Source organism: Brienomyrus brachyistius, chromosome 22 (assembly GCF_023856365.1).
Source record: "Brienomyrus brachyistius isolate T26 chromosome 22, BBRACH_0.4, whole genome shotgun sequence".
Classification (NCBI taxonomy): Eukaryota; Metazoa; Chordata; class Actinopteri; order Osteoglossiformes; family Mormyridae; genus Brienomyrus; species Brienomyrus brachyistius.
The window spans coordinates 9,794,941-9,806,057 of record NC_064554.1 but is presented as its reverse complement, the minus strand read 5'-3'; the positions used below and the strand labels follow the sequence as shown (position 1 = coordinate 9,806,057).

Here is an 11,117-nt window from a genome sequence, read left to right as displayed (position 1 = left end):
CTGAGAACGGCTTATTATTTGACATTGTTTTAAGGATTCTGCTGAGGTCTGAAGTCTATGAGCCTGGGTGCGCGGGGGGGGGGGGGCGGGGGCGTCTCACACACACTTCAAAAAGAGTGGAGGGGGTCCCATGGGCCACCATGGCCGATGTCTGAAGGTCCAGGTCACACAAGATGTTTTCTGCACCCAAAATCCACATGGCAGCCAGCCAACAGGCAGACAGGAGAACTTACAGATGCCTCCTGTTCTCCAAAATGCAGCCACCCTCGGCGCTCTGCCTCACTGCTAGGCCCTAATACTCGTGTTACAAGCCCCCCAATGCAGAAGTGGGGGAGCAACAGAATGTCATGTGGTGTGGGGAGAAATCAAGCACGGTACACAGAACAGTAGCATAAAAAGGGGTGTATTTACCAAGTGGCACAGGCCAACGTAACAAACAAAACAATCTTACACACCTGAAAACCCAGCTGACTCCCCTACAAGAAAGGAAATCAAAACAAAAGACTTAGCCTTACTCACTAAACATACAGAAAGAACCAGGTCAAAAGGAAACAGCAGTCGCTTCTTATAGCATACACACTATAAATAATGATAACACAAGCGTCAAAAGCAGGGAATGGCCTTAATCAAGTCAAGGGCTTAGTCGAGGGTAGAAGCAAACGAGTCGGCAATCAGAGAGGCTTACAACGGGAAATATGACAGGCGACAGTACCAGGGGCAACACAGGAATCGAGAAAACCAGTAAACAAACCAGGGTCATACACAGATTGGCAGAAATCACAATAATCGGACGGCAAAAGAATCAAAAGAATCACAATAATCGGACAGCAAAGGCGAGAAAGAAAGTCAGCAGGAGCTGGTGACCTCGGTGTCGTCTATCCTGATCTGCCTAGTGGCCAAGAGTGATGAGTTCTGCCGAGGGAGACCCAGGAGCGGAGCTGACAAATCACCGAACTGTACGGCATGCAACCCAAAACCTTGCAGCACATACACACGTCCTTAGGGTGTGTAACGATGTGAGGGGGAGGGAAGGAGGGACTGATTGACTGTAATAAATCAGCTCCCTGCTATAAAACAGCTCAGACGTCCGCTAATTGCAGGCGGATGGCGGCAGTGGCGGGAAGCCTATCGCCCCACTGGCCAAAAGAAAGATTTTGAAGGCCCATGTTTAGTGTAATTGAATCCGGGGGTAGATCTGTAATTAGCAGCTGAGGGTCACAGCGTTTCAGTCACGATATGGTCGCTTCGCCTGAAGAAGAAAAGCACATTCAGCTCAGCGGGAAGTTAATTATTTCACCCTTTAATACATATTAAATAAGAGGTCATTAGAATAGCAGATAAAACCGTTATCAACCTGCAAACACTGGGAGAAAAGGGCATCCACATGGGATGGAGATCCACCAGGTGTCCCTAGGGAATCGGGGGGGGGGGGGCACGATTAGAGGTGCGTCTCAGAGGGTGACGCCCTCCTCAGCAAACCGAGCCAGATGTCTTGGCAGCCGGAATATTAGGTTTGCTGGGTCCTCGCTCAGTTCCCACATCTACAGAAGCTTTGTTCAGATGTTATGTTAAGTAATGCTGGACTCTGTGCACTGAATCTTTGTCACTTCTTACTTATGATGCATTTTATATGCTCAGACATGTGGCTGCCCCAAAGGTCTTCACTCGTCATGCAAAGACCTGACCGTGCACACAAAGGCCGGCACACACACACACGGGTCGGCACACGCACACACGGGTCGGCACACGCACACAAAGGCCGGCACACACACACACGGGCCGGCACACGCACACAAAGGCCGGCACACGCACACACGGGTCGGCACACGCACACACGGGTCGGCACACGCACACACGGGCCGGCACACGCACACTCCAACACTCACATGTCTGGATACTCTCACCGCTCTGCTGTCAGCAGCTAGAGCACCCCCCATGCAACCACCAGAAAGACGGCTGAGGGGCCATGGAGAAGAGCACCTGGCCGAGGTGCCCCTGCAGGCCAGGGGATGGAAATGCAATGATACTTAACTGCTCTCTGTAATGTCTGCATGATTGGTGTATGATTCATGTAGATATTCTTATTGTCATTTATCGTGACATCATGTTAAGCAGAATAAGGGAAATATATGTTTGAAATAGAAATCCAGAAAATTAGCATCTTAGTGTATGGATACATGTCTATAAATATATTTATCTAAAAAAAAAAAAAGACTGAATAGCACTGTAGTGAAGGGTGAAGTATTTGCAAACCCACCTTGCTGGGAGTGGTGGACTCTGCCTTCCTTACGGGAGAGGTTGTGACTTTTAAGCGTGGGGCTGGGGGCGGAGATGGGGGTGGAGCAGGGGGCGGAGCAGGGGGCTGAGCTGGGAGCAGAGCAGGGGGTGGAGCTGCGTCTTGACTGCTCCCGATGTTCACTTGAAGGAAATTGCTGGCGCTGTGATACGAAAAGCTGTTTGGTCAGATGGGCCTCATTTAACTGAGTCTTTATTTAGCGAATTTCCTAACTATATGTTTGGAGACTAGCTTAACCACTAGAGGATGCAATAAATTGTTTATGTGATGTGATAAATTTGGCAGAAATATTTGCTTTGGTAACACTTTGGTACAATACTCCTGCGTGTTACCTGAGGTTGCTATCTTCAGGGCCATCCTCAAGCGGTTGGACATATGCTGCGGGGAACCAGCCCAGCCTGTAGAGGGCAATAAGAAGCTATAAAACATGTGGGAAGCAAAAGCAAAACACAGCTCACAAACAATCTCGCTGGTTTATACTAAAATGCTATAGGCTCACACTGGTGAAAAGCGTGAGGTTGGACTCACCTTGAGCCCCCCTCCACCCTGCCATATAGCCAGCCGTTTAGGGCCGTCGATACCAAGACGGTGACCACCTGCCCCTGGGAGAAGGGCAGTAGTGTGGGGTTTGCTGAGTCATCGTGGGAGACCAGCGCTCTCACTGGTCTGCCCTTGTTCAGCCCAGAGGACGCAGCTGGGGAGCAGGAGGCGGAGCAAACGGACTGGAGGGAGGAGCCTAAAGGTGGTATGGAGAGACAGCTGTACAGCAGTAATGTGACAGGTGGATGCTGTAATGGGGACAGGTGTAGTAATATGACAGGTAGATGCTGTAATGGGGACAGGTGTAGTAATATGACAGGTAGATGCTGTAATGGGGACAGGTGTAGTAATATGACAGGTAGATGCTGTAATGGGGACAGGTGTAGTAATATGACAGGTGGATGCTGTAATGGGGACATGTGTAGTAATATGACAGGTGGATGCTGTAATGGGGACAGGTGTAGTAATATGACAGGTAGATGCTGTAATGGGGACAGGTGTAGTAATATCACAGGTAGATGCTGTAATGGGGACAGGTGTAGTAATATGACAGGTAGATGCTGTAATGGGGACAGGTGTAGTAATATCACAGGTAGATGCTGTAATGGGGACAGGTGTAGTAATATGACAGGTAGATGCTGTAAATGGGATAGCTCCAGTGAAGTGACAGGTAGATTCTGTAATGGGGGTAGCTGCACTGTAATAATGTGAGGAGTAAACAGTGTAATGGGTAGTTACATTCAACTGAAACTGCAGTTATAGGATCTTTTTTCTTTAGTCATCTTCATACAGAATGACTGACGTCTGGACACAGTATTGTCCTCCTACCTCTGGAGGGCAGCACACCCCATGGCTGCTGCCCTCTGGTAGCCTGAGAGCATGCTCCATCTGATTCTCTCCCTCCCACCTGCTGCAAAGAACCAGTTGGGTTTTAGAGCTGGAATGGGACATCATTCCACCATCCATGGAGGGATGAATGACTTAACCATCCAACTTTCAGCCTTTCCATCTTTCCCCAAATTCTCCATCTCTTTCTGCCCCCTTATTGACAAGAGGATTTGTCTGATCTCCCTTCTACCAATCCCTGCCACCTCCTTCCACCTGAATACCGCAAACTCTGAGTCCTACTCGGCCACGCTGTCCAGCTCTCTCCAGCTAATCGCAGGAGCAGAAACCCAAACAGCAGAGGCCCTCCGCTGGAACCACTGATCCAACAGCACGGACCGCGTCCTCACCGTCGCATGAGGGTCGACGTGCATCACCGTGCGAGGCCTGCCCCCCCTCAGCTCCACCACATGCTCCCTCCATCGCTCCGCTCGCTGCTGCAGCACGCTGCCAGTCTGACAACAAAAAATTGGCTGCTATCGATTGCTTCTGAGCGCCACAGTAAGTCACGCTTCTCAAGCTATTTACAGACACTGGGTCCAACTGGCATGCAGGGTGGCAGCAAAACACAGCACGCCAGGAATTATGGGAAAGTCAGCTAAAGTGAGCAGGAAACAGGACGTGCACTTAAGGGGACTAGGGAGCCGTTGGCTGCTGCTGGCTGCTCCTGCTACCTTGTTCAGGAGGTACAGCATGGACTGAGTGAGGCCGCAGTGCTTCTCAGCAAGAAATTGGAACCTCCTCTCCTCCTCTTTCAGTGCCTCCTGCTGGTTCTGCCAAAGGAACTGCATGTAGCTGCTGCTGCTCTGTACGCAAACAGAAAAATGCAGACAGGCACGCAGACATGCTGACAGACGAGTTCAGTGGTGGTGCGTGATTTTAACTTGCAGCCGCATGGACTCACCTGGGTGTTTCTCTGAGAGCCTCTTTTCAGCTGCTTCTCTAGAGCTGCTGCCTGGCATCTCACCTCCATCTCATAGCGCCTCCTGCAGGCCTGGAGAAAGAATTGCAGAATTACCCCTGAGATACTGAGGAACTAAATTAGATCATTTTTAGCCTATGTATAGTAATAGGAGACCCACAGAAGGAGGGATTACTATGTGTTAATAATTGATTGGTTTACCCCATTTCTCACAGGTTATTTTGATTGCCAATGAGTTCAATCATTGACTGACAGCTCATGGTCAACTGCACCCATTGCCTCATTTCTCTGGGCCCTAAATGCATAGTTTATAAAGTTAATAGTTCTTTAATAATACCGCTATTAGATTTGCCTCTCAGTTGAACTGTGGAAACATGCAAGTATGGAGAAGAACCACCATTCACCGATATGTAATCTTTATCCATCTTGATATTACTATCCATCTCCTGCAACACATCAGTATGAAACCAACGAAACTGCAAGAAAAATGTGCAAAAAGAGAATAATCGTTAATTAACCGCAGCCACAGGAATGGTAACGATACACTTTCCTGTATAGCAGCTCTATTATTGGCTCTCCCAGGAGGGCCTTTGGTAGCGCTTAGCACGCTAACGATGTCACTGGAATAGGTGTAGAGCTCCACTTTAGGCAGCCAGCGCAGCCGCTCCCTAATCAGGATTGACCTCTTTGTTTATTATTAGTTGTCTGGCCCTATTAGAGATGTGACGCGATAGCTCCTAAAAGATATAAACCTTACACTATAAGCAAGATAAAAGCCATGGCTATCTCCCCAATTCCATTCCTAAACCATGTTCCGGAGCCTTCCACAGCTACTGGGACTCAGACCAAGCTGAAAGAGTGCGTTACACCTACGACGGCCTCCAGTTCAGCCATGAGTCTTCTCTGATTCTCGGAGATCTCGATCAAGATGTCCCCTGTAAAAGAGAATGTCAGAAGCTTCACGGAACTTTTGCTGACAAGCCATACATGCACAAACTCTCCAAGCAGCACACCACGGCAAAAAAAACCTGCACGCTCAAACAGAACGTGTGTAAATCATTTCCATATATTTCCCACAAAACATTTACTTAGTTGGACACCGGCAGAGTTAGTGGTTATTTCCTGCAGGAGAGAGGACATGTGGATTATGATTCAGATAGGATGCCAGTCAATCACTGGTCAATCGTTCACTCAGAATGGGCAAATTAGGGTTACCTGAACCATGTGGTGTTTTACCAGTGAAAATACAGACCCAGAACTTACCCACCACATCAACGCCCGTAACCATTTCATTATTTACTTAGTTTACTTCTGATTGCCCCGTACTTTTAAAAAGTTAGTAAGTATAAGAGGGCCCTTTTTACTACTGTGGTGCCAGTCTCCAGATTCAAATTAATCTGGAGCACTCCACAGCCTCTAGGAGCCACTAGACACGGGAGCAGCTGAGCGGATTAATTGGCCGGGCCTGAAATTTGGCCTCAATCTATTATTCAAGCAAGCAGCGCACACGGGCCATCTGATACCAGCCGGCGTCCGCTGCCATGTGCATGCAAAGTCACACCAGCACGCAGCTGCCGGGGTTGTGAGTGCCCACTTGGTGCACCTAGTACCCGTTGCCTGCTGGACATGGGTAATGTCAGGCAGAGCTTGGCAGAGTGGCCTTGCTGTGTACCCTATTCTGTACTACACACTCCTCAAACCTGCTGCACTCATGCCCCTTGCTCCAGCTCACAGCCTGCTGGCTTGCCGACCATATGCCCCTAAAGACCTCACTGCGCTTCTTTCAGCAGCTTAGCAGGACTTCTGAATGTACAGTCAGCAGTATCTGTTTTCAATTTTTATCTTAATCGGATCTATGGCAGACAGGGATAGAGTAATTAGAATGATATTGAACCGACAGCACACAGGCACACACACATTCATATACAAATACACAATCATACACATATGCACACTCAAACACACATACACACACACACACACACGCACACTCACACACACACTGTTTCCAATCACCGCCATCTGGCCAAATGTCTGATCAGATTTATGGTTTTAGATTTATGGAGCAGAACAGAAGAAGAGATCAAACTCTTGGAAAGACAGGATGTCATTTCTGCCTCCCTGGTTGACGTTTAATCTCGTTCGAAAACACTAATGGGCGGTGGGAGGAGCCAAGCTTACGGCTGCATTTTCATACTGGGGGGGGGGGTGCATATGGCACATGTGATTAAGGTCTTAGTTCTTACCTAGTGAGTAGGATGAGCTGCTTCGAAGCGCTTGCTCACCCATCTTGGCCAAGGCATCGAAGTAGGCCTTGCTGGTTACAGCCAAGGCTGCGGACCACCACACACACACACACACACACACATAGTGTTACTTATGGCTAACCTTAGCCATAAGTAGCCAAACAAAATATGACACTTTAGGCATTTTTAGTTTTTTTATTTGTTACAGATCTTTGTGAGGACCTGTATAATGGACCTCACAACGTCAAAATAACTGGTTTTTATTGCATTGTGGGGAATATTTGGTCCCCACAATGTAATATAAACATAATCCACACACAGGGTGTTTATGTGCAGTGTAATGCGAGCGGCGTCTTTTAATCCTCTTACTCTCACCTTGGAAAGCCTGCACGTAACTGTTACCGAGACCGACAAGTTTTTGCAAGCCGGGGTTGAACTGATCCAAAATGTTCTGCACATGAAAAGATGCTGTCGGTTACATAGAGGACATTTTGTACAGACGACGAACAGGGTTATGAAGGCGACCACAAAGATTTTTTTTTTTTGTAATATTGAAATTATAGTGATATTTTACATGTACTTCTACGGCACTGCAATAATGATACTAATATTTACTAGAGCCTAGCAGAGAATTTCCGAGGTGCAGAGCCCCCCCCCCCTCTCTAAATTAGTCGTGATTGTCGGTGATCGTGTCTGCATTTTAAACGTGACGGGTTCGCTAGTTATTTTTTTATTCGCCAAAACTCCCGGTAGGGAACAGGTCGAAAATAAACTCTCAGTCCTCCGAGGGGGTGGGAAGCACTTTCGACCGTTTGCGCAAATGGGTCAGGTGCTCAGGCACTGGTAAGTCGTTAGTATTGCTCTTTTTCATCGTCAGTGATCTCAAAGTATTTGGCATTGCGCGAGAAGTCAAAACAAATACAAATTATCCATTATATTGTGATCTTTCGGAAGGGAAAACTTACCGCGTACACTCCAAGAGTCGACCGATGCACATGATCGCTACTCTGCCCTGACATGGTACCTCTCTCCTGTTACAGAAACGCGATCAGATTAAGTGAATTTGAACAATTTCAACAGACTATATAAAGACGTTAAGAGGAAAATACCGGAGTCTCATAAAACAAAAAAATATATACGTAGCTTTAGGTTTTAAGAAGAAACACTTGTTCCCTGCACGTAGTAGTCCGACAAACCTGTCAGGTGAGCTCTAAGAAAGTGCAGGCAGGCCTGTAAATTATTTAGCGGTTCCAAAAAAGGAGATTAAAAAGAAATGTTTTAAGGTTCCGTATCAAACACAGGTCCACAGGTAATAAGGAAATGGCGCAAAATATAACGGAAAACGAGACATACAAATTATTTATAAAAGGAACAAATGTGTTAATGTTATATTTGTATGATATCTGGTATCTAGACTAGGCATTGAAAGAATAATCAGTTACAACCACATATCCTTCCGTGGGGGGTTACACCCACACGTTTTGTGCCAGAAGTCGCATTTATTTCTTGCAGTATGCAGTTCCAGGCCAGGGTGATTTTGTCACGTAATTTTAGCAGCCTTCCTTGTTGTGCATCAGAAAGTTCACCTTGTTTGTAGTATAGGAGGCATTGTCTCAGTTTCTTTATAGTGAGTAAACGGTATGGTCATACAATCACTAGCTATAGTAAAATCATTGTAATGGCATCAGGGGGATTATCATATAGATCAGCGTTTCTCAAACTATGGGCCGTGGACCGGTGCCGGTCCGTGAGAGGGTTCCTGACGGTCCACGGAGCCTCGCTTCTGCACCAATCAAAATTCAATCAGATCAGGTCAGGTATAACAATAATAATTATAATAATAATAATAGTAATACTATCTACCTATAGTAATAATATCTATCTATCATCTAGTCACTATCTATCTGCAGCTGGTGGGAGGGTTGGGGTGGTCGTTTATGCAGGGCCCTGCAGCCCCATAGCCTGACATGACTGGTTCCAAAGACAAATAAGTTTCAGAAATGCTGATATAGCTCGTACAGATCATATTGCATACGTGAAACACTCTTATTCATTACCAGCCCCAAGCCTACAGCTCCTGCAGCAACATGCACACACGCTGGTTCTGTTGGCCACCTCAGAGCGGCCTCCAAACCTCTTAATTCCAAAAATTCACCAGGCCCTATAGTCCGACTGGCCCCAAAATACTCATTCACAAGTGCTCCATCACTACAAACATCCATGCTTTTTCTGTGACCGTTTATCCTGTACATGGTCATGGGGGAGTTTGGAGCTTATCCCGAAGGCTACGGACACAAAGCAGGGAACAAAAACTGGTCTCCATAAGACATTTGCCTTCGGCCGTATGGAAAACATTTTGAATCGGACTGAGACAATATTGAGCAAAAGCGAGTGGTTTGTCGGCACTGCTTTGTCAAGTCAAAGTCAAAAGTTTTGTCGACACAATTTGTGTCCAAACAGTGCGTATAGTGTGTAATGAAATTGTCAGGATCAGCGCCTGTCCGACCCTACCCTTCGTGTCTGTACCCTGTTTGGCCAGCAGGTGTCACTGGCTATCCTGCTTTTTCACTCTCTAACTCTTGTGTGTTCCACTGCTCCTTGGACTGCCACATGGCTCAAGAGATTAGTTAGTAATTGTGTGAGAAGTTACTCTGTGTGCCACTGCACGGTCCTGCATGTACATTGTTCTGTGTTGGTTACTCTGCCTGTTTTCTTAGTTTTGTTTGCCGTATTACCCGTTTCCTTTTGTAGGTCATTTGTTGTTCTATTAGTCATCTTCCCCTGCTTAGTTGTAACCCCTTGTGGTCCTTTTGTTTTGTATTTTAGCATAGTGTGTTCTGTTTTCTTTAATAAACCGCCTTTTGTCTTGGAGCCATAAGTGGATCGTCACCTTCATTCCCATCTGTGCCACGTCCTGCCGCCATAAGAAGAATGCTGGTCTTCCTGCCTCCAACACTGTGACAACATGAGTATAAGGACATAAAACACAATAGACATCAAACAAGATTATAAATAACTATAAGCAGCTATAAATATGTGCAGGTCAGGCAGAATTAGTGCAGAGTAATGAATAAATAAGGTTGGTAGCAGCAGTGTACGTGTTTACTGCATCCTGGATGCTTTTGTCTATGTACAGTTTCTGGTTTGGGTATGTTTTTATGGTAACTTTAGGTAAGATGTTGTCTGTTAGTTAGATGAAACCAAGCACAGCTTCAGTAGACATGTTGATGTTGTCATTTGAGCTGTGCCAGAATATGTCCCAGTCGACATCACTCAGTTCGTCCTGAAGAGTGATCTCTGGGACGTCCAGTGTATGACTTCCTTGAATTCTGGAGCTTCCTGTTTCTGCCTTTGTTTATATAATGGCACGGAGAACATGGCATCGTGATCTGACTTGCCAAATGGGGGGAGCAGCTGATCTTTGTATCCAACTTTGAATAAAGAATATCAATGGCCCAGTGTCCTTTGTCCTTTGGTGGTACATGTAATGTGTTGACAGAAGTTTATTGAAGTCATTGGCTATGATGAAGGCTGCATCCTGATACTTATTCAGGTGCCTGTTAACCATTTCATACAGTTCAGACTGCAGCATCTGTGTCTGCTTGGGATGGAATGTAGATGGAGACAACGACAGTCCATGTGGGGAAGATAAAAATGGATGACATTGGAAGTTAATAATAATAATTGATACTTTATTGATCCCTGTGGGGAAATTGTCTTTTATGCCTCCCTTAACTTGCTCTTTGTAGAATAAGCTGTCTGCGAAGGGCAGCCACCTGTACCGGCAGCCAGGAAGCTGGGGGTTAAGGGCCTTGCTCAAGGACCCACAGACGTGCTGAGGCTGGGTTTGAAATGGGGATCTTGTGATTTTACCACACGCTGCCTCCCTTTTTCTTTTTTATAATTGATAAAATTATAAAGGGTTAGGCATGCTGGACTTTAAGACTTTAATATTCTTACTGTAGCACCTGTTGTTATTCGCCATGAGGCCTCTTCTTTTTTTGCCAGATTCTTCCATTCTATCCATGCAATGACCAGAGAGGGAATTAACAAATTGCATAATCCGGTACCGATGAGGTGAGCCATGTATTAGTGAGACAAAGGGTGTTCCACTGGTATTTTATCCTTTCCCTGATAATATTCAGCTTGTTTTCCAATGACTGAACATTGGCTAACAGGATACTGGGCGATGGTGGTGAGTGTGCCTGTTCTGTCATGCCCCGCTCGT

At 46.3% G+C, this 11,117-nt stretch overlaps 1 protein-coding gene across 2 annotated transcripts; it reads right to left on the bottom strand.

The window, feature by feature from the left end:
- Window positions 1-387: 387 nt before the first annotated feature.
- Window positions 388-8,322, bottom strand: LOC125718482 (brain-specific angiogenesis inhibitor 1-associated protein 2-like protein 2). 2 transcript variants are annotated; one of them, XM_048992360.1, is made up of 14 exons: window positions 8,086-8,322; window positions 7,855-7,920; window positions 7,265-7,340; window positions 6,890-6,976; window positions 5,517-5,578; window positions 5,048-5,119; window positions 4,626-4,715; window positions 4,396-4,527; window positions 4,072-4,176; window positions 3,665-3,746; window positions 2,825-3,032; window positions 2,629-2,694; window positions 2,258-2,438; window positions 388-1,249 (listed from the first exon to the last, which is right to left on the bottom strand). In XM_048992360.1, the coding sequence occupies exons 2-14, from the start codon at window positions 7,906-7,908 to the stop codon at window positions 1,226-1,228; spliced, it is 1,239 nt and encodes a 412-aa protein (XP_048848317.1). In that variant the 5' UTR covers window positions 7,909-7,920; window positions 8,086-8,322; the 3' UTR covers window positions 388-1,225. The 2 variants fall into 2 exon arrangements, with proteins under 2 accessions (XP_048848317.1, XP_048848318.1); XM_048992361.1 differs by having other exon boundaries at window positions 3,665-3,743; window positions 7,855-8,322.
- Window positions 8,323-11,117: the final 2,795 nt, after the last annotated feature.

Bases quoted from the DNA above. Each gene is read 5' to 3' on its own strand.
- LOC125718482 (XM_048992360.1), bottom strand. From the start codon at position 7,908: ATGTCAGGGCAGAGTAGCGATCATGTGCATCGGTCGACTCTTGGAGTG. The intron at 2,439-2,628 runs GTAACACGCAGG...TTCGTATCACAG, and splicing joins CCTGAAGATAGCAACCTCAG to CGCCAGCAATTTCCTTCAAG. The intron at 1,250-2,257 runs GTGGGTTTGCAA...TTTCTTCTTCAG, and splicing joins AGTCCACCACTCCCAGCAAG to GCGAAGCGACCATATCGTGA.